This window comes from Hyla sarda, chromosome 10 (assembly GCF_029499605.1).
Source record: "Hyla sarda isolate aHylSar1 chromosome 10, aHylSar1.hap1, whole genome shotgun sequence".
Classification (NCBI taxonomy): Eukaryota; Metazoa; Chordata; class Amphibia; order Anura; family Hylidae; genus Hyla; species Hyla sarda.
In genome coordinates, this window is record NC_079198.1 from 31,804,049 (window position 1) to 31,826,007 (window position 21,959).

Consider the following 21,959-nt stretch of genomic DNA (forward strand, 5'->3'; position numbering starts at 1 on the left):
TCCCGGTACCATATTACTTACAGTACCTTGGTAGGGGTCCCCAAAGTCAGAGTTCCTAGGAACCGTGGGGTGCTCGGGTGTAGTCTTCCCCTAGTCACCCCTTAGATAGTGAGTATATTGTAAAGGTGAATGTATATAAATATATATAGAAAGTGTACTTACCTTGCGCTAGCGTCGCAGGACCTGCGGGTCACGTGACGAGGTTTAGTCTCTATGGTTAATGAAAAGGACCTTTGGAGGTTCATGGGCCATGTGATACCCACAATGCTTTGTGAGGCTGATTGACAGATGGCGTGGACCAATCCTAAAACGGCCAGCCCCTGCCCATATAAGGGAGCTGCGGCCATGATTCTCTCTCTTGGGTTGCTGTCACTGAATGAGTAGGACCTCCGCAACTTTCAACGACAATTCCTAGGCCAAAGCCTTGCGGCCTCGGCTGAATAGCACAGTGAGTTATTCTAAATTCTCTGCAATTATTCACAAGGACCCTAAATATATCCCAAAATCCAGCGGATCTGCGCACACTAAATCCCTACAAGTTGAAGAACTTATTAAAAGTCCCAACCAACGGTCAATCTCAGCCAAGCTGTTAATAGACTCTGCTACAAAGACTGTTCTTATGTTTGCATGCTACAGAAAATCTTCAGTAAAGTTTATGCAAGTTTTCAGCGAAGCTCTGGTTGTGGACAATACTTAATTCTACAAACACCTATCGTCCTTGGGAAGGGTGGCGATAGGGCAATACACTCAGCATTTAACCCTCACCATAGTGTCACGACTGACAAAGGTTAATAACACCCTTTATAACCTGCACAGCAACATCCACTCGCACCCTCAAGGCAACCACCACAAGCCTTTTTGGCATCTCACGAACAGGATACGGGTGTGTGCCTGCTGCTGTTGCCACCAGTGAAAGTGTCTCCCCCCTGTATAAGAGACTGGGTTTAATTTAGAGACTTATTTATTCAAGAGACTGTGTTTGATGTACAAGAGTGGCGCATGTGGTGAACGTTACAAGGGGGCCACGTGAAAAGTAAGGTGGGAGGCGAAGAGTATAGCGGAGCTGCAGTCCGCATTGAAAAGAGTCAAAACCGATGCAGGGCCTTCCTGCGCACGGGATCAAGAAGCTCCGCCCACCAAAGCCTGCGGTGCGGCGGCCATCTTGCCGGAGCCCAAAGTCGGAGACATACAGACCCAAGCTCCATTTAAAGGGCCAGCGCACTCAAAGAAAGAATGTCAGAACCTGCAACACCGCCACCTGACCAACAGGACGGTGGTGCTCCTGGGACCTCGCCAATGAGGTCCCTACCGCAAGTCAGAAGGATGCTGCCAACCACACCGACGATGCCTGATCAGCAACGACGTAGTCTTCCTGCAACACCAATGGCAAGACCTTCACCCAAGCAAGTCCGGATCCACCTTCATCCCCAGCTGTTCCCTACATGCTGGGGGCCCCTGCTGCTGCACCTGTCTTTTTGGGAAACCCCGTGCTTCCTATGTACAGCGGAGACCCTTTCACATTAAGAGATTTTAGAGAGAAGATTTATAGCCTCTTCAGGTTCAATGCACTCCCTCCTCACCAACAGGTACAGTTGCTTCTAGGGCAGCTCCAGGGGCCTGCCTTGGAGGAGCTCCGCACCTGGCCAGCAGCTGATAAAGCTACAGTGGGACAGATCTTCGAGGGGCTCTCTCAAGTGTTTGAATCCCATTCTCCCTCTGAGGTACGCCTCAGACTATATGAGCGACGACAGAAACCAGTTGAGACTCTCCGGGCATATGCGGTAGCCTTCCAGAATGCGCTAGAGGCAGTGCAGAAATTGGATGGCATCACGCCTGATCAGGGCAATAGAGTTCTGATGGACCGGTTTATAGAGGGAGCACAGAATAAGTGGGACAAGGCCCAGCTTAGGATGCTAGCGATGCAAAATCCTGACCTGAACTTCCCAGCTTTTAAAAGACTAGCCGTCAAGGTGAACGAGTCTGGGTCCCCAGTAGAGGAAACTAGTGTCCCTCCTGCAGAACCCCATGTGGCCTCGCCCCAATCTCCGGTCCCTTCATCGCCTGTCCCCGCTACTCCTTCCCCCAGTAGTGTTGAGCGGCCATATTCGAATTTGCGATATTTCGCGAATATATGGATGAATATTCGTCATATATTCGCTAAATTAGCATATTCGTAATATTCGCGTTTTATTTTCGCATATGCGAAAATTAGCATATAGAAAAATTAGCATATGCGAAAATTTGCATATGCAAAAATTCGCACGCCAGTCTCACACAGTAGTATTAGAGCCTTGTTTACACCACACAAGCTGGAAGCAGAGAGGGGTGATCTCTGAGATGTGTCCTGTGAAAAAAAATAAAAAATAAATAATAATATTTGTAATTACGAATATATAGTGCTATATTCGCGAATATTCGTGAATTCACAAATATGCGATATTTGCGAATAAAATTAGCATTGGGAATATTCGCGAGCAACACTATCCCCTAGTTCATGGACTGCTGATCTGCAGGATTTAAAACAGAACATTGAACAGTTAGCCAAGGCGTTTAAAGAGATGGCAGGCCGGTCCAATTCCCCTAGGCTTGCCCCTCTCCCACCTTAAAAACCTGACCACCGCCCTGCCAATCCACCTGACACCCTTCCTGTGAGGCCACCTGGTAATCAGAGGTTTGTCTGTAGCCATTGTGGAAAGCTAGGACACTGGAAGAGCCAATGCTGGGCTTTAAACGGGAATCCCCTGGGGTTGAGGACCGCACCCCAGGAGTAACGGAAGAAGGTCCAGCAACAGCCAGCACCAAGAAGGGACTGTCAATGTATGTTGCTCCTTGCCCCTACGTACAAGTAGTAGTAGAGGGGATCAAACTGCAGGCTTTAATAGATACTGGTTCGCAGGTGTCCACGATACCACAAGGGGTGTTCTATAGGTATTGGGGGCCTGAAAAATTATGTGAGCCTGGGAGGCAGAGTTTAGAGTGATGAGGCATTGTTTTGATGATATTGTTGCTTCACTGCATGCATCTCTCCCTCACATGTCACCACCAGGCCGGCGAGCCGCGCAACACCACATCCAGATACTTCGAGCTGAACAGAAGTTTGTGAATCATCAGGGGAGGATCTGTCTGGTAAGAGTCCAAGACATGCGAGCTGTTACCCTACAGCCACAGACAGAGACTGTCATCTGGTGTCACGCCCGACCTGCGGTGAAGAATCAGGACTATCAGGCACTCTTGGAGCCTACTCTGCTGGAGGACTACCCACTGGTGCGAGCAGCTAGGAGTCTGGTGACCATCAGGAACGGGAGAGTTCCGGTGAGACTGGTTAATCTCTCTGAAGTAGCTGCGAGATTACACAAGTACACTCCAGTGGCCCAGCTGAACCGCCTAGACTCCAAGGACGTGATCTCCAAGACGCAGACTGCCCGACTCGGAGCCGATAAGGACCCTATGGAGCCCTGGTCAACTCAATTGCAAATTAGGGATGAAGAAACCTCCGAGGAACAAGTGAAAGGGGTCAAACAACATCATGAAGCCTTCAGCAAATTTCCCACTGACTTTAGCCGGACCACGATGATCCAGCATCGGATCCTTATGGGCAACAGACCCCCCATCAAGGAGAGACATCGGCCGGTGGCCCCTGCAATGTACCAGACCATCAAGAAGATGTTGGAGGAAATTAAGGAGGCTGATGTAATTCAAGAAAGCCAAAGTCCTTGGGCGGCTCCCTTGGTTCTTGTGAAAAAGAAGGATGGGACTATCCTTTTTTGTGTAGACTACCGGAAACAGTGTGACCCACAAGGATGCCTATCCTCTTCCCAGAATTGAAGAATCTATGACCGCATTGAGGTCTGCAGCTTACTTCTCTACGCTAGATCTGACCAGTGGGTACTGGCAAGTACCAATGGCTGAGGAGGACAAGGAAAAGATGGCGTTTGTGACCCCCATGGGACTCTTCGAGTTCAAAAGCATGCCCTTTGGGCTTTGTAATGCACCAGCCACCTTTCAACGCCTGATGGAACTATGTTTGGGGCATCTCAACTTCCAAAGTGTCCTCCTATACCTGGATGACGTTATTGTTTGTTCTCGGACGTATCAGGAACATCTGGACCACCTGAAAGAAGTTTTCCAGGTTCTTATACGGCACGGCATGGAAAGTCAAGCCTTCCAAGTGTCACCTGTTAAAGCCACAAGTTCACTATCTAGAACATGTCGTAAGTGCCGAAGGTGTCCAACCTGACCCTGAGAAAATAAGTGCTGTGAGGGACTGGCCTACACCCAAGACAGTGTGAGATGTCCAAAGTTTCCTGGGATATGCCGCCTACTACCGATGTTTCATCCCTCACTTTGCACAGATTGCTGGCCCCTTGACTGTCTTACTGAGGGGTACTGCCAAGGAAAATTATAATGGGAGGCTGCCAATACAGTGGGCTGAAGACCAAGAAACTGCCTTCCGAGCTTTAAAGTACCTTCTTTAAAAAACCTCCCATCTTGGCTTATCCTGACTACGGTCAGCCATTCTGCTTGTATACCGACGCCAGTTTCGAAGGACTGGGAGCCGTCTTATCTCAGCTACAAGATGGTAAAGAGAGGGTAATAGCCTACGCCAGCCGTCATCTTCAGGCGCGGAAAGGAACGATACCAACTAAAGCTCTTTCAAGTTGGAACTCCTGGCCCTGGTCTGGGCTATCACTGAAAAATTCATGGATTACCTAGTGGCCACCCCCTTCATGGTCTATACAGATAACAATCCCTTAGCCCACTTGAATACTGCCAAGTTGGGGGCTATTGAGCAGCGCTGGGCCTCCCGGTTGGCCAATTATAACTTCAGCATTAAGTACCGCAGTGGAAAATCCAATGTCAATGTGGATGCTCTTTCCCAGATGGCCCCAGGTGAAGAACCCCCTGCGGAAGATGTATGGGAAGATGTGGAGATGCCACCCTTCTACCAACGGTGTGTGAGTCAGAATGCTCTAACTGCCCAAGAGGGGGACGAACCCAGACCTCTGAAAGTCCCTGAAGATCAATATACATGGAAGACTATGCAGGATGAAAGTCGGGTCATAGGGGACCTCTTGGATTACTGCCTCCACAAGAAGGTGCCCACTCGACTCCACAAGCAGCAAGGGGACTTTGAGCTGAAACGGTTGTGGCGACAGCAAAATCGCCTATTCCTCCATAAAGGGCTGCTATACAGAAACTCACTGGACCCGGAGTCTGGAGAACGGGTGCACCAAATTGTAATCCCCAGAAGAGATGCAGCTATGGTCCTGAATGCATATCACGACCAGACGGGGCATTTCGGAATCCATAAGACAGAGGCCACTATTCGCCGAAGATTTTATTGGATAGGAATGCGAGGAGACATCGAAAAATGGTTTGCTGAATGTCATCAGGAACCCCTGAAAAGATGCGAGAGCACCCTTCCATACTGAGAGGCCTAATCAAATGGTTGCCCTGGACCACGTGAAGCTGACCCCCACTCGATCTGGCCATTGCTATGCCTTGACCATGGTGGACCATTACTCTAAGTTGGTGGTTGTTGTTCCCGTCAAGGATCTGACCGCCAAGACGGCAGCACAACTCTTCTACAGCCACTGGATCCAACCCTTGGGATGTCCCGAAGCAGTCCTCACTGACCGAGGGACTGCCTTCGAAGCTCAGTTGTTTCAGGAACTCTGCCAGCTGCATGATTGTAAGAAGCTCCGAACAACAGCTTACCATCCTCAGGGAACTGGGCTCTGTGAAAGGATCAACCAGGTGTTTATCCATATGCTCCTAGCAGCTTCTGTCTTGAAACATGAAGAGTGGCCCCGACTACTGCCTGAGTTATTGGAAATCTACAACAACACTATTGACTGTTCTATGGGGTATACCCCTTCTTTCTCATGATGGGCCGACATGGTCAATTGCCGAAGGACAGAACTTTTGGGCTACAGACCCCTTTCAATAATTCCCCTCAAGTCTCGCAGGACTGGGTCTCTGAACATCGCAGGAGGATCAAAGAAGCCCGAGACATTGTGGAGAAGAAAATGGGCAAAGCCCAAGGCCGACAGCAAAAAGAGTATAATTGGCATGCCTCGGCTCAACCCTTGCAGCTGGGAGACAAAGTTTGGGTCAGAAAATTCCCAAGAACTCATAAACTGGATTCTCTATGGGAAACAGAACCCTATACTATTACTGCAATTCCTTATCCCGATACTGATGTGTATGAGATACAGAAAGAAGGGTTTGAGCCACAAGTTTTCCACTGAAATACAATAAAGGTGTGCTTGAAGGAAGACTTGCCTTGATCACCTCCTCCGGCCAAGCCAACCACGGAATATGTACCAGGAGAAGGAATTCATCCCAGTATGGATGTCCCTTTATTCTCCTCTCACCAACCTGTCATGTATTGGGGTATGCCATGTCCAGCTGCAAGCCAGCCGCCCCTTGTTGCTCCACCTAGGCAGCCACCACTGGTTGCTCCACCCAGTCAACCGCAACTAGACACTCCAGTTAGCACCAGCACCTCTCCCGTTGCTGTTTAATGTCCAGCCAGACCTTCTCCACCTGACTTCAGGAAATCTCCCAGTCCACCCGAAGATGTTGCTTCTGTTTCCAGCCCTCAAATCACATTGTCTGATATTTAAAGAATTTATTTGCAAATTATGGTGGAAAAAAAGTATTTAACAAAATACTTAACAAAAGTTCATCTCAATACTTTCTTGCCAATGACAGAGGTCAAACATTTTCTGTAAGTCTGGAGACTGGCTAGGCCACTCCAGGAAATTCAAATGCTTCTTACGAAGTCCAGGCGGTGTGTTTGGGATCATTATCATGCTGAAAGACCCAGCCACGTTTCATCTTCAATGCCCTTGCCGATGGAAGGAGGTGTTCACTCAAAATCTCACGATACCTGGCCACATTCATTCTTTCTTTACACAAATCAGTCGTCCTGGTGCCTTTGCAGAGTAAGTATGGTGTTCTTTGGATGCAACTCAGCATTTTCTCCTCCAAACACGACGAGTTGAGTTTTTAACAAAAAGTTCTACTTTGGTTTCATCTGACCATATGAGATTCCCCCAATACTCTTCTGGATCATCTAAATGCTCTCTAGCAAAGTTGAGATGGGCCCGGACATGTACTGGAACCCTCACGATCTCCCCAGGTGTGGTGCATCACGACCCCTGCATGAAGTGGCGGCCGACCCGCCCCCTCCATATATCTCTACAGGAGAACCGAAGATAGCCGTACGGCTCTCCTAATCTAAAACTTATCCCCTATTCTTTGGATAATAAAGTTTCCCCATGATACTTCTTCTTTAAGGCTTCATTCACATGGCGAAATTTCATAGCAGAATCTGGCTGCAAATTTCTGTTCAGAAATTCTGTTGGCAGCAGAGTTCCATTGTTTTCAATGGGATTGTACTGCACCGTGCACGTGCCAGAATTTACATGCTGAAAATATGTGATGCAGAAATTCAAATTTCGACCTTCGCAGAAAGAAATATATACCAATGCATTTTCATCTGTGAAAATGGCGCATTTTGAGCAGTCCTGTAGCCGACTGATGAATCAGCGCCTGCGGCGGAGAGAATGTCTGGCCAGATATTTTCCAGCTGAACATTCTGGAAAAATTATACTGTGTGAACATAGCCTAACAGAAACAAAGCAGTTAATATTCTATAAGATGAAGTCTATTGTAATAGTGGGTTTGCGTAAAATATGTTGATAATGTCATATAATGTTTATGTCATTTTATATAGCAATATTCCCCCCACCAACAATCACTGCAGAACCACAGAGCATTGTTCGTCTGGGACAGGATGTCACCATAATGTGCACTTCTACATATACAAACATTATTTTTACCCTTTTTAAGGGTCATACTGTTATAGAAGAAAAAGGAAACAATCCATTGATTCATGTTATACGCAATGCAAAAAAGGAACATGCTGGGCTCTATTCTTGTCAATATAGGATATTGGAAAGCCATTCGGGTTTGAGCTCTGCACTGAGGATTGATGTTATAGGTAAGAATGCATGAATTAATTGTGACTACTAATGCTTAAAGGGAACTGCCAGCAAGATCTCTTCGCCTTAACCCCAAGTGAGGCCAGGTTTGCACATGCGAAAAATGTGCGGAATGTCCCCACAGAAAACACGTGCAGACACAAATTTGCCTGGTCCAGCGGGCGCTAGGACCGCTTGGAAATATGCCATCTTATACAGTGGGGAAAAAAGTATTTAGTCAGCCACCAATTGTGCAAGTTCTCCCACTTAAAAAGACGAGAGAGGCCTGTAATGTTCATCATAGGTATACCTCAACTATGAGAGACATAATGAGAAAAAAAAATCCATAAAATCACATTGTCTGATATTTAATGAATTTATTTGCAAATTATGGTGGAAAAAAAGTATTTAACAAAATACTTAACAAAGGTTCATCTCAATACTTTCTTGCCAATGACAGAGGTCAAACATTTTCTGTAAGTCTTCACAAGGTTTTCACACACTGTTGCTGGTTTTTTGGCCCATTCCTCCATGAAGATCTCCTCTAGAGCAGTGATGTTTTGGGGTTGTCGCTGGGCAACACAGACTTTCAACTCCCTCTAAAGGTTTTCTATGGGGTTGAGATCTGGAGACTGGCTAGGCCACTCCAGGAAATTCAAATGCTTCTTACGAAGTCCAGGCGGTGTGTTTGGGATCATTATCATGCTGAAAGACCCAGACACGTTTCATCTTCAATGCCCTTGCTGATGGAAGGAGGTTTTCACTCAAAATCTCACGATACATGGCCCCATTCATTCTTTTCTTTACACAAATCAGTCGTCCTGGTGCCTTTGCAGAGTAAGTATGGTGTTCTTTGGATGCAACTCAGCATTTTCTCCTCCAAACACGACGAGTTGAGTTTTTAACAAAAAGTTCTACTTTGGTTTCATCTGACCATATGAGATTCCCCCAATACTCTTCTGGATCATCTAAATGCTCTCTAGCAAAGTTGAGATGGGCCCGGACATGTACTGGTTTAAGCATGGGGACACGTCTGGCACTGCATGATTTGAGTCCCTGGCGGCGTATTGTGTTACCGATGTTAGCCTATGTTACTTTGGTCCCAGCTCTCTGCAGGTCATTCACTAGGTCCCCCGTGTAGTTCTGGTATTTTGGCTCACCATTCTTGTGATCATTTTGACACCACAGGGTGAGATTTTGCGTGGAGCCTTAGATCATAGGAGATTATCAGTGGTCTTATATGTCTTCCATATTCTAATGATTGCTCCCACAGTTGATTTCTTCACACCAAGCTGCTTGCCTATAGCAGATTCCCTCTTCCCAGCCTGGTGCAGGTCTACAATTTTGTTTCTGGTGTCCTTTGACAGCTCTTTGGTCTTGGCCATAGTGGAGTTTGGAGTGTGACTGTTTGAGATTGTGGACAGGGGTCTTTTATGCTGATAACAAGTTCAAACAGGTGCCATTAATACCGGTAACTAGTGGAGGACAGAGGAGACTCTTAAAGAAGAAGTTACACTTCTGTGAGTGCCAGAAATCTTGCTTGTTTGTAGGTGACCAAATACTTATTTCACTGAGGAATTTTCCAATTAATTCATTAGAAATCCTACAATTTGATTTCATGTATTTTTCCCCCCCATTCTGTCTTTCATAGTTGAAGTATACCTATGATGAAAATGACAGGCCTCTCTCATCTTTTTAAGTGGGAGAACCTGCACAATTGGTAGGTGACTAAATTTTTTCCCCCACTATAGGCAGCAATGCATTTCCTTGCAGACTCTGTAGAAACTACACTGGTTACCAATTCAGTCCAGAATACAGTACAAAATCCTCAGTCTCACACACAAAGCTCTCCACAATGCTGCACCTCCCTACATCTCCTCTCTCATCTCTGTCTACCATCCTACACGTTCTCTCCGATCTGCTAATGACCTCACACTAACATCTTCTATAATCCAAACTTCTCACTCCCGTCTCCAAGACTTCACTCGTGCTGCACCGGTTCTCTGGAATGCTTTCCCTCAATCCCTCAGACTCAACAACAACATCCATAGTTTCAAACGTGGCCTAAAAACACATCTCTTCAGACAAGCCTATAACAGTCTCTAATTGGCCTCAACATATCCCCAACATATCCCCAACATATCCCCAACATATCCCCAACATATCCCCAACATATCCCCAACATATCCTCAATATATCCCCACACCTCTTGTTTGAATAGTTATTGTGTAATTTTATGTCTGATACTTGACTTTGTTTGTACCCCATAATTGTAAGCGCTGCAGAATCTGTAGACGCTATATAAATAAATATATAAATAAAGAATAGACTTGTCTAGTCTTTCTGCAGATGCCGAGAACCAGTATTTCTGCAGCAGAAACATCTGGGGCAGAAATTCTGCCATGTGAATAGTGCAGCAGAATCACATTGAAGAAAATGGGTCACCAGAAAATGATATATTCTTTAACCCCTTAAAGACCACAGGTTTTTTATTTTTCATTTTTGCACTTTCGTATTTTCCACCTCACCTTCTAAAAATAAAAACACTTTAAATTTTCCACCTACAGACCCATATGAGGTCTTTTTTTTATGCCACCAATTGTACTTTGTAATTACGTCAATCATTTCACCACAAAAGTTACGGCGAAACCAAAAAATAATGTTTGTGGGGCAAAAAAAAAGCAAAACAAAAAAAAGCCATTTTGTCATGTTTTGGTGCTTATGATTTTACGCAGTGCACTTTTCGGTAACAAAGACACCCTACCCTATCTTTATTCTACAAGGATACCTAATTTATATAGGTTTTATTTTATTTTACAACTTTAAAAAATTATAACTATATACACTAAAATTTGTATTTGTAAAATTGTCATCTTATGATCCCTATAACTTTTAAATTTTTCCATATAAAGGGATTTTTGATGGCTAATTTTTTCCACCGTGATCTGCAGTTTATATAGGTACCATTTTTCTTTTGATGGGATTTTTGTTCGTTTTTGTTTCATACGCAATTTTGGTTTTTTTTTTATGTATCCGCCATTGACCATGCGGTTTCATTAACATTATATTTTTTATAGTTTGGACATTTACGCATGCGGCCATACCACATATTTTTATTTTTGTTTACATATTTTTTTTTCAAATGGGAAAAAGGGGGTGATTCAAACTTTTATTACTGAAGGGGGTAAATCACATTTATTAACTTTATTTTCTTACTTTTTTTTTACACTTTTTGTTAGGGACTATTACATGCAATTCTTTGATTGCATACATTGGTCAATGCTATGACATAGCAAAGAATTGATCAGTTTTATGCTGCTCCAGCCTACAGTGAGGAAGAAGGTAAGCACCCTTCTGCGGTCCCGAACAGCCCGCTGAGCTAACCGGCAAGTGTTTTTTCCAGTTTTAGACACCGCGATCAACTTTGATTGTGGCATCTAAAGGGTTTATAACGGAGTCCGATATTAGCCGCAGGTCCTGGTTGCTGATAGCAGCCGGGACCCAACAGGTATGAGGCGCGCTCAGCTCCTGAGCGCGCTTCACATAACAGGAGCTAGCCATGGAAGTAAATATACATCTGTGGTCTTTAAGGGGTTAAATGAGTTATTATACATGTTTTATTTTTCAAATTTTCTATTTTACTATCTATATTTTAAAATAGTAATACTAAAATATTGCCATTTTCAATCTGGCCACTAGGCTTAATATTTAGTTCTGAGACTTTTTGTTCTGTTCAGATGTTTTCCCAGCAGTCTCCTTTTTATCATCACTTACAGGAGTACAGTAAAAGGTGACACCAGTAGATAGATAAGACAGGAGTGAGCTATTTACAGTACATGATAGTCACATCTCTCGCCCCCCACCCTACACAATGACCTCTGCACAGGTCACACAGCATGCCTGGAAAACACTTCCATTGAAGTCAATAGGGTTCTGCTCCTGTGTTTTCTCTCCTCTGTCTATGTAGCTGCAGTAAGGCATTTCTCTAAATGCTGTTAACAGAGAAGAACAGAAGTTCAGGCAATATGGCTGCCCCCATAATCGTGTATAAAAAAAATTAATAATAACATTTACAATTAGAAAATAGAAACAGATTAGAAAAAAGAACATGTTTCGGTATATTTCTCTAACCAGAAATAAAATGTAGGTGACACTGTCTCTTTAAAATCTGGTTCCCTGTTGTTCATTGGTCCCAAGAAAGACACAGGGAATTGAGGAACTCATTTCCCATCCCTGAACTAACCAAAACAGCCTGGATACTGTGATATTATTACAAGATCCCCTGTGTTGAGCCCTCAGGCTCCAGGGCCTATATATGGCTGACCCTGCCATAAAAGTTACCTAGTCATTTAGATGGACACAAGACAAAGCTTCAACTTCAACTTTTCACATTAACAGAGACAAAGCAATAAATATCCTACTAGATTAGGTCTATGGCAATAGTAGGTTTGTGTACAATATACATTTAATGTCTTATAATGTTTATGTCATTTTATACAGCAATGTTCCCTCCACCAACAATCACTGCTGAACCACAGAGCACTGTCTATCCGGGACAGAATGTCACTATAATGTGCACTTCTCCATATCCAAACATCGTTTTTACCCTTTTCAAGGGTGATGCTGTAATAGAAGAAAATGACAACAATCCCTTGATCTATGTTATACACAATGCAAAAAAGGAGCATGCTGGGTTGTATTCTTGTTGGTATACAAAGTTTCAGATCCAGTCAGATTTAAGCTCTCCACTGAGTATTGATCTTATAGGTAAGAATGTATGAATTCTTTATTACTAATGCTTAAAGGGGTACTCCGCCCCTAGACATCTTATCCCCTATCCTAAGTGCTGCATGGTAGATGGTCTAGGGGCGGAGTACCCCTTTAAAGGGAACCAGTCAGCAAGATGCGTTTGCTTTAACCACAAGTTATTTTTAGATGTCCCAATAAACTTTAATCATGCTGTCTAAAGGGTTAATGATGGGTGATGTCCAGTATTAGCCATAGAACATTGGACATGAATGTACTTCGCGCACCAGGATGTACATTTGTGTCCTGTACATGAAGGGAGCACAGAGCTGCACTCTCTTCATGCATTGCGGGTCCTGGTAATGGCGGACATGAATGATCAATACTGATCATGGCATCTGAAGCATTGCGGGCACTATGTGCAGCTTATTGGACCACCTACAGTACCACTGCAGGTATACGATGAGCCAAGATGGAGGATCCCCTGAGGACGGCAGAGAAAGGTGAGTGGAGCTTCGGCCGCTCTCTGGAGATCCTCCTCTCTGGTCTGCCTCCTACCAAAGCAGAGAAGTAGATCACCAATTATATTGATCAGGGCTATGCCTATGCATAACAGTGAATAGTATTAGCAATCTAATGATTACTATAAATTGTCCCCTATTACTGCTTATTTGTCACATCTCATCAATTCCTAGCATGCCTAGCATCCTGAAAGCTGTCTGAAAATGCTTGGGGTTGTAGTTTTGCCACAGCTGGAGGCTCCTGGTTGGGAAACACTGGGATAGGGAAGAGAATCTGACCGCTGGGTCCCCCAAGATCAGCTTGCTATCCTCTATCCTGTGGAGTAGGGATAACTCATGTGGTTGGGAATAACCCTTTAATAACTATTCATACTTGGCTATTTTTTTAGTAGTAGTAGTAGATTTGTTAATATTGTGCAGAGACTTTGATGATAAAGTATTAGGGGGCACTTGTTCATCTGCTGCATGATAATCGATAAATCTTTCTTGTTTCCATATCATGAAGACTATACGACGTTAAATATTATCCGAATCCTACTATCAATATTAATCCTAGTTCTCATGACGGCTATTGTTGTGAAACATTTTAAAAGTTCTCGGGGAAGAAAATCCCGTCCTCCCAGACTACCAGCCCACCGGAAAAACCTGGCAGTAGAGTCTGACTATACTATGGTAAATCTCAATGTTTTATTTCAGTTTTCATGTTTATGTATACTTTTTCCCCCTGTTTTCCTTGCAAAAGTCACTGCAAATTTCAGAAACCACCTCTAGGGGGAGCTCAGAGAGATTTTAACAATTTTTGTTGATTTAATTGGTGCTTGTATAAATTTATATGCGCTGAACCTTCTTAGTGCTTTATGTTGGTGTCCAACCATGTACTGTATGAAGGGAGATTTTTGGCTTTTGTCTCACATAAATACAATGTAAAAATTTAGCGTTCAGGAGGAGTACCTTACTTATGAAGCACTTGCTTAACTTTTTAATAGGTTGTTAGACTGCAGAATCATATTGGGGGTAACTTGTTTATTGAGAAAACACCTCGATTTTTCTGCTTAAACATATGTCAGACGAGGCCTGGAGACTTTAGATAATCCAGATCAATATGACATGCATTCTGTGGGGGAATCTGTTGAACTCTGTATACTGGTACGTTATGCCACATCCCCCTGAAGCCAATGATTGGCTATAATGGTGACATGGGCATAATATGGATACAGTAGTAGAGATATGGCACTTCTCTGTTGTGTAGGTGCACAAGTAGGATCCCAATCCCTATCAAATCATTTGGCACTCTACTTGGTGAAAAGAAGTTTACATTTTTATTTGCAATCCAAAAACGTGACGGTCAAGATACCTTCCTCGGACTGAATTGCAGCAGAGGAAGATGGACATGGAAAAGAAAAAAGTCAGATACAGTGATGAAGGTATATAGGAAAGGGCAGCCTATAGTCCCAGCTGTATTAGTTGTGGTTGTAAACCAAGACTATAGGTCACCCATTAGTAGAATACCTTCAGCACGGTATCTGAGCATTTTATTTTCCATGTCCATCTTCCTCCGCAGCAATCTGGTCTGAAGAAGGTCTCTTGACCAAAATGTCACTTTTTTGGATTGACAATAAAAATGTAAACTTATTTTCACCAAGTAGAGTGCCAAGTGTTCTTTGTACATGATTTGATATGGACACATCATCCTGCAACCAAGGAAACAACATGGAGGATCATACGGTAACTCTTCCAAAACTGACTGGACTAATTCAGGGCCAAACCTGAGACACAATGGGGGAGACAAAACTGGGCTGATCTTTTGTTCACCTAATTTATCAAAGGTCACGTGGCTCTTGATAAATTCTGCACACGGACTTCGGGATCTATGCTTCAGACTGTATTTAAACCTGCTCCAACATGGTCTGACATTTCAACATACTTTCAGCCGATGCGACTTGTCGCTGAAAAGTCGCTTTTGATAAATTCAGCACCAATGCATTTTAAATCTAAAATAGACTAGAATGCATCGTGTTCTAAAAATCCTCTAAAGTAAAAGTCGCAAAAAAGTCACACATATTTAGACTTCGACTTTCTGTGCGGCAAATTTACATGGGAAAAACCAGTCTAAATCCTTTGATAAATCTCCCCCATTGTGTAGTGAAGAAAAGAGTGCAGCATAATTTAACAAAGGGAGAAAATACATAATGTGACCCCTAGACTTATAATGAAACCTGCATAGGATTGTGGGAGTTTTTACTTGTATAAAAAGGTCACAACTTATAAGAGTGTTCTCAAACAATTCTGCATTTATAGTGGCGCCCTCCCATGGGGAACACTTTGCCAGCACTAGTTCATGCCAGGTCACTGATGTAAGTTAATCATATGGATGTAGAGACCATCCTCAGGACTGTTCACTCCATTCTAATAAGAGTCCATTCACTCTACAGATTTATCGAGTGAAATTCTAACGCTGGCTTGTTTTGCCATTGCTCCCACTCCAGATGGAATTCGGGGTGGAGATTCTGTAGTGTGGATGAGGCCTTAGTGTTTATCAACAGGATAATCTGGTAGTGCATGTAGACCAATGGTTATATGTAGAATCCATAAACGGCAGGAGACACATGTCCTTGGGATTATATTAGGTTAGCAAGGAATGGGAAAAATGTATAAAAAATAATGATGTAAAAAAAAATTGAAAATATTACATGGATTACAAATAAAGCCCATTCATAACCAGCCACAGGCATACATTTGGTAATAGGCTCTCAACTATCATGTGTCACATATAGTACTAGTCATACTTTTATGGAGCATAGGGACCCTGAAGACACCAAGGTCCATGTGTGTGATCTCATTCTTCGCACCCTTATAAATACTCCTGATACGAGGTAACATCTAGCTGAGGTATGTGAAGACCCCCTTTGATCATACCTGTGGTGCAGCTATAAAATATGAATATGTATGCTTTCAGATGGAGGTTATGAAGATTGAAGATACGCAGGAGAATTCCACTGCATTGACAGTACAAACAGATTGCAGGGAGAAATCATGTGATGAAAAGGAAGCTAAGGAGGTAATGGTAGAGGTATGGGTCACTTATGGGGAGTGTATGGAAGTTTAATATGTGTGAATACATTTTTTACATAGGTGATGTATATACTTGTCAATTCACAATCCTTACATGATTGCAACTACCTAGCAATCATTGGCATCTGCAGAAATGTTTTCGGGGGGCTCAGGGTGCATCATCTAAAGGTGGCTCGCACCCTCCTGTAACACCCATTGGTGTGTCATAATTTGTGGTTGACCATGTATATTAAGATTATCTGTGGACAGTTCCCCAGCACAGACACAAACTGTATAAGTATCATATACATGGCGTATATACAAATAAATGCACAATCCACACACATATAAACTCATCAGCAATGCACACACTCACCATCCTTACCTTCATATGAATACAACAGACACATGTATATACAGGTGAATAAGCGTCTAACACATACTTTATATTGACTCATATACATTATACGTACATCATACATACATCGTGTACATACACATTCTGTTTAAACAAATATATATTCAACATGCCATGTCCACTCATTCACATAGCACATGTGCCATACATAACATTGTATACAGACCACATTTATAAACGGTATACCATATATCAAAAAGAGTTTTGAAAAAAGTGCACAATACAGCTGGATATGCCTTTATTAAATATTCACATATTTAAATGAGAAAACCCACATTAAAATATATATGGACACAAGGATACTTTATCAGGGGACGAGTTGGGTATGTAGGGTTATGGCAACACACATGGTTCGATGAATAGTTTCTTGTTGGTCCGTAGATTCTTTCTGATTGTAATTCCATTTTTGTTACCATCTGATTGTATGCATGCGATGATACCAAATATGTTGTTTTTTTTATATAAAATGGGAAAAAGGGGATTAAAACTTTTATTTAAAGGGGTACTCCGGTGGAGTATCAACTGGTGCCAGAAAGTTAAACAGATTTGTAAATTACTTCTATTAAAAAATCTTAATCCTTCCAGTACTTATTAGCTGCTGAACACTAGAGAGAAAATTGTTTTCTTTTTGGAACACAGAGCTCTCTGCTGACATCATAACCACAGTGCTCTCTGCTGACATCTCTGTCCATTTTAAGAACTGTCCAGTGTAGGAGAAAATCCCCATAGCAAACATATGCTTCTCTGGACAGTTCCTAAAATGGACAGAGATGTCAGCAGAGAGCACTGTGGTCATGATGTCAGCAGAGATCACTGTGTTCCAAAAATAAAATAATTTCCTCTGTAGTATTCAGAAGCTAATAAGTACTGGAAGGATTAAGATTTTTTAATAGAAGTAATTTACACATCTGTTTAACTTTCTGGCACTAGTTGATTTAAAAAAAAAAGTTTTCCACCGGAGTACCCCTTTAAGCTTATTCACATTAAAACTTTTTTTTGTTGTTTTAACTTTACATTTTTTATATCCTCACAGGGGACTATTTGTAGCAGTCAATAGATTGCTATTACTGTTCAGTGCAATGCATAGGTATAGCTCTGATCAGTAATATTGGCAATCTACTTCTCTGGTCTGCAGACCAGAGGAGAAGATCACTGGAGCTAGCCAGGAGGTCGGTGAGGACTTCTGTTGGCCATTTTGACACGATTGGACACTCGTAATTACGCCGCTTTATGGCTTCACTGTTTGCAACCAGCCACAGCAGCTGTCAAGCAGGCAGGGAAAGAGAGAGAGAGAGAGAACAAAGGACGGTGCTTTCTCTTTCTCTCCCTGCTGTTTGTAGTGGGCAGGACATGGCTGAAGTTCAGGGCACTGCTCAGCTAATAAGCATTTTCCAGGCCCTCCCTGTGGACATGAGCGCCCCTTTGTAAACTATGCCAGGAACATGCCTGTACATAGCAGAAAATTGTGTTGCATGTCACTGATAATTTCCCCTTCACATACAGGTTATGCCGATAGAGAATTCTGATTCATTAGAAAAAAGCTTGGACCTGACCCCACCAACCACTACAGTCTATGCTACGATAAATAAGGTGATCGATGCTGACGAGCAGAAAACCTGCCTGTAATTGTTTCCCGAGACACAAGTCACTTCAGCTTCAAGAAGAAATGAAGGGTTATGGTTCCCAGAATATGTAACTGAAGTCTAAGGACAATTACAAACTCTCCAGTGGCTTTATCTGTATGAACTAACAAAAATCTGTATTTCAGGTGTGTGGCTTCTCTGATGTCTGTAAAATATAGAATCTGCATATACTTACTGTATATTATATCCCATACTACATTGTATACTCTCTATGGTGTCAGTATCACCAAGACCACTAATATATAAATCCTAATCTCCATTGTGGAGGTCGTCTGGACAATCATAACCTTTCCTAACAGTATCTGTATTCCTCTCCATGGGTATGTCCACATGGCAGAATTTCCACAATTCTGCACAAATTCCGTTTAGCAAAGCTTATTTGTCTGGACAGATAACGGAAACTCTATATAGATAACATCCAATTGGATGACAGTGGTGCTCTGTTATAAGTAATAATTCCACATGGAGAAAAATATCTGAAGTGATGGCACTCACCATCCGTAGAGCTCAAACAATTCCTTTATTAATGTCAAGTCCAAGCTAGACTATGCAGGGGGCCTGGGCCCCAGATGTTTTAGGACCCTAACAACACCCCTACCTATAAGTTGCATTTTAATTGCCACAACCACATCACAACTTGGTTACAAAGTTGTTTGAACATTTTTCACATGGGGAGGAAATGGTAAAGCCTGGTTTGTGCTATCATTGGCTGGCAGCCATGGTCATGTGATATAACATCTTCAATGGATGTGGAAACAATCTTTTTTAAGTACATATTAAAGATTTTCAGTTATATTCGTTAAAACAAAAAACAAAAAATAAGAGTCTAAAATCCATCCACATTTGGGAAAGCCCCTTAAGTGGCTCAGATTTATACAGCAGAAACCAAGTGGAAAAACCATGATGTGACTGCCATATGTAAATGTACGCCTAGATCAAAAGAGACTTTATATATGTCTCAAAGAACAATAATATGCTCTTGATATACAGATGAAGAGCATCATTACACTATATAGATAAGTGTCTCCAATAACATAATATGATATTAACTGTAATCGAATGTACCCTGGCTATAGTCTTAGGGGCCATGAACTTCAACACGCAGGGGCCCAGATTACTCAGTCTATCCCTGCTATAGAGTATCTGTAGTTTTAGATCATCACTTTACTGCATGGATTATTTTATAATACTGGAAATTCTACTATACTAACCAGAACTATTCATAGCATTTACAAAATATCAAACAATATACATATTTTTATGACTTGACAGGCTGTGTAAGGGAAAAAGTCCCCATCTGTTGGGCGCTCAGTGGTGTTGGACAGTATATATAACAGGTTAAATTTGGGTTATTACGTCATCCCTCCCTTTCTCATAGAAAAGGGAAGGATGAGGTCAACCTCTGTTGACACCTTCGAGGACAGCTACATAGTTGTGTCAGGGACAGTTAGTGCGGGTGATGTCAGTGCTGCTAAAACTACAATTTTTGGTAATAAACACCCAACTCATTGAGGCTGGTTTCACACAGAGTGCTTTTTGGAAAAAATTGCTTCAAAAACTGCAGTGACACTTCCCCCATCACCTATTAGGGGTGGATACACAACCCTATTGAATTTGCCTGAAATTGGTCAACCAGAAGGGGATGATTTCATATGTTCTAGATATAAGCTTATGTACTGCTTATTTGGATTGATCCATTATTGAAGGTAGTGGCGGTGCATTGGTTTGGTCCACATTTGCCTGACAGTCAGCTGGGACAGTTCATTGGGTCAATCCTTTATTGCAGGTAGTGACATGTGCATTGATTCGGCCCACATTCAGTGTTTATGTATTATTATTTTTTTGTGTCTATGTATTATTTTTTTAAAGGGAAAAGGTGGTGATTTAAATTTTTATTGGGGGAGGGTTATTTTATTTTTTTTACTTTTTTTTAACTTTTTTCATAATTTTGGAGAGGGTGACAGCAGTGTAATATGATGCAGCAGGAGGGAGGGTGACAGGAGGCGCAGCAGGAGGGAGGGTCAGGGCCGTTTGAAGGAATTTGGGGGCCCCAAGCAAAATGAACATGGAGCCCCCCCCCCCTTGATGTTCACGCACGTCACGCTCTAGGGCCGCCGTCAGGACATAGTAACGCCGGCCCTTGAATTCTGGGAGTGCAACGTGAGTGAACGTCGATACGATGCACATTAGGTGCAGCAGTGTTCTCCCCACATTAGGTGCAGCAGAGTTCCCCCCATAATAGGTAGGCAGTGTTCCCCCCACATTAGGTGCAGCAGTGTCCCCCCCACATTAGATGCAGCAGTGTTCCCTACCCATACCCCCTGTCCAGACCCCCCCCTTTTTTTTGGTGGGGGGTCTGACTGCTGAGACCCCCACCGAACACCTCAGTTAAAGTGGTTCTCCAGCTTTTGGAAAGCTAAAACTCCCATCATGTCTGAAGAGCCTCTGGCAATGGGAGTTGTAGTTTTGTAACAGCTGGAGAAACACAGATTGGACACAGTTTTACCCATCATCACAGCAGAACTTACAAGTGACTCCAGCTTTGATGGGACAATCAGGAGAATACACAATGATATCAGTGACCTGAGTGACGTCTTCTGACTTGAGTGATATCTTCTCTGTAATCTTTTCTTCTTCATCTGGTCCAGTGACCAGGTCTTCCTCCAGCTCCATCTTCTCTGCAGAGTCTGACATCCAGACATCATTGGCTCCTCACTTTGTCAGCAGATCCTCATCCTCTGCATGAAGACAGTAATCATTATAACCTTGCCAGAAAGGGAACCCTAAATATAATCCTGCCCACACTGTACCCTGAATATAATACTGCTATACACTGTACCCTGACTATAATCCTGCCACACACTGTACCCTGAATATAATACTGCCCCACACTGTACCCTGAATATAATACTGCTTTACACAGTACCTACTAAATATAATACTGCCATACACTGTACCCACTAAATATAATTCTGCTATTCACTGTACCCACTAAATATAATACTGCTATACACTGTACCCTAAATATAATACTGCTATACACTGTACCCTAAATATAATACTGCTATACACTGTACCCTAAATATAATACTGCCCCACACTGTATCATAAATAAAATACTGCCCCACACTGTACCCTATATTAAAATACTGCCCCACATTATACCCTGAATATAATACTGCCATACACTGTACCCTGAATAAAATACTGCTATACACTGTACCCACTAAATATAATTCTGCCACACACTGTACCCTGAACATAATGCTGCCACACACTGTACCCTGAATATAATGCTGCTCCACACCGTATCCACTGAATACAATACTGCCACACACTGTAACCTGAATATAATGCTGCCCCACACTGTACCCACTAAATATAATCCTGCCACACACTGTACCCTGAACATAATGCTGCCACACACTGTACCCTGAATATAATACTGCCACACATGCATACACATCATATATACATATACACCCCCTCTTATCCTCTGTGTCCTCATCACCCCCATAACCCCCCGCCAAACCTCTCCTCATCATTACTATAACTCCTCCCCCACCTCTCCTCATCACTATTATAACCA

General features: G+C 42.8%; 1 protein-coding gene across 4 annotated transcripts in view; it reads left to right on the forward strand.

The window, feature by feature from the left end:
• Positions 1-19,074, forward strand: part of LOC130293462 (immunoglobulin superfamily member 1-like) — a 99,412-nt gene extending 80,338 nt beyond the window's left edge. For all 4 annotated transcript variants that reach the window (XM_056542158.1, XM_056542161.1, XM_056542160.1 and 1 more), the window contains 4 exons: positions 12,492-12,758; positions 13,764-13,930; positions 16,215-16,328; positions 18,231-19,074. In XM_056542158.1, coding sequence (XP_056398133.1) covers positions 12,492-12,758; positions 13,764-13,930; positions 16,215-16,328; positions 18,231-18,353 — 671 coding nt within the window. In that variant the 3' untranslated portion in view covers positions 18,354-19,074. The remainder of the gene's footprint in view (positions 1-12,491; positions 12,759-13,763; positions 13,931-16,214; positions 16,329-18,230) is intronic.
• Positions 19,075-21,959: the final 2,885 nt, after the last annotated feature.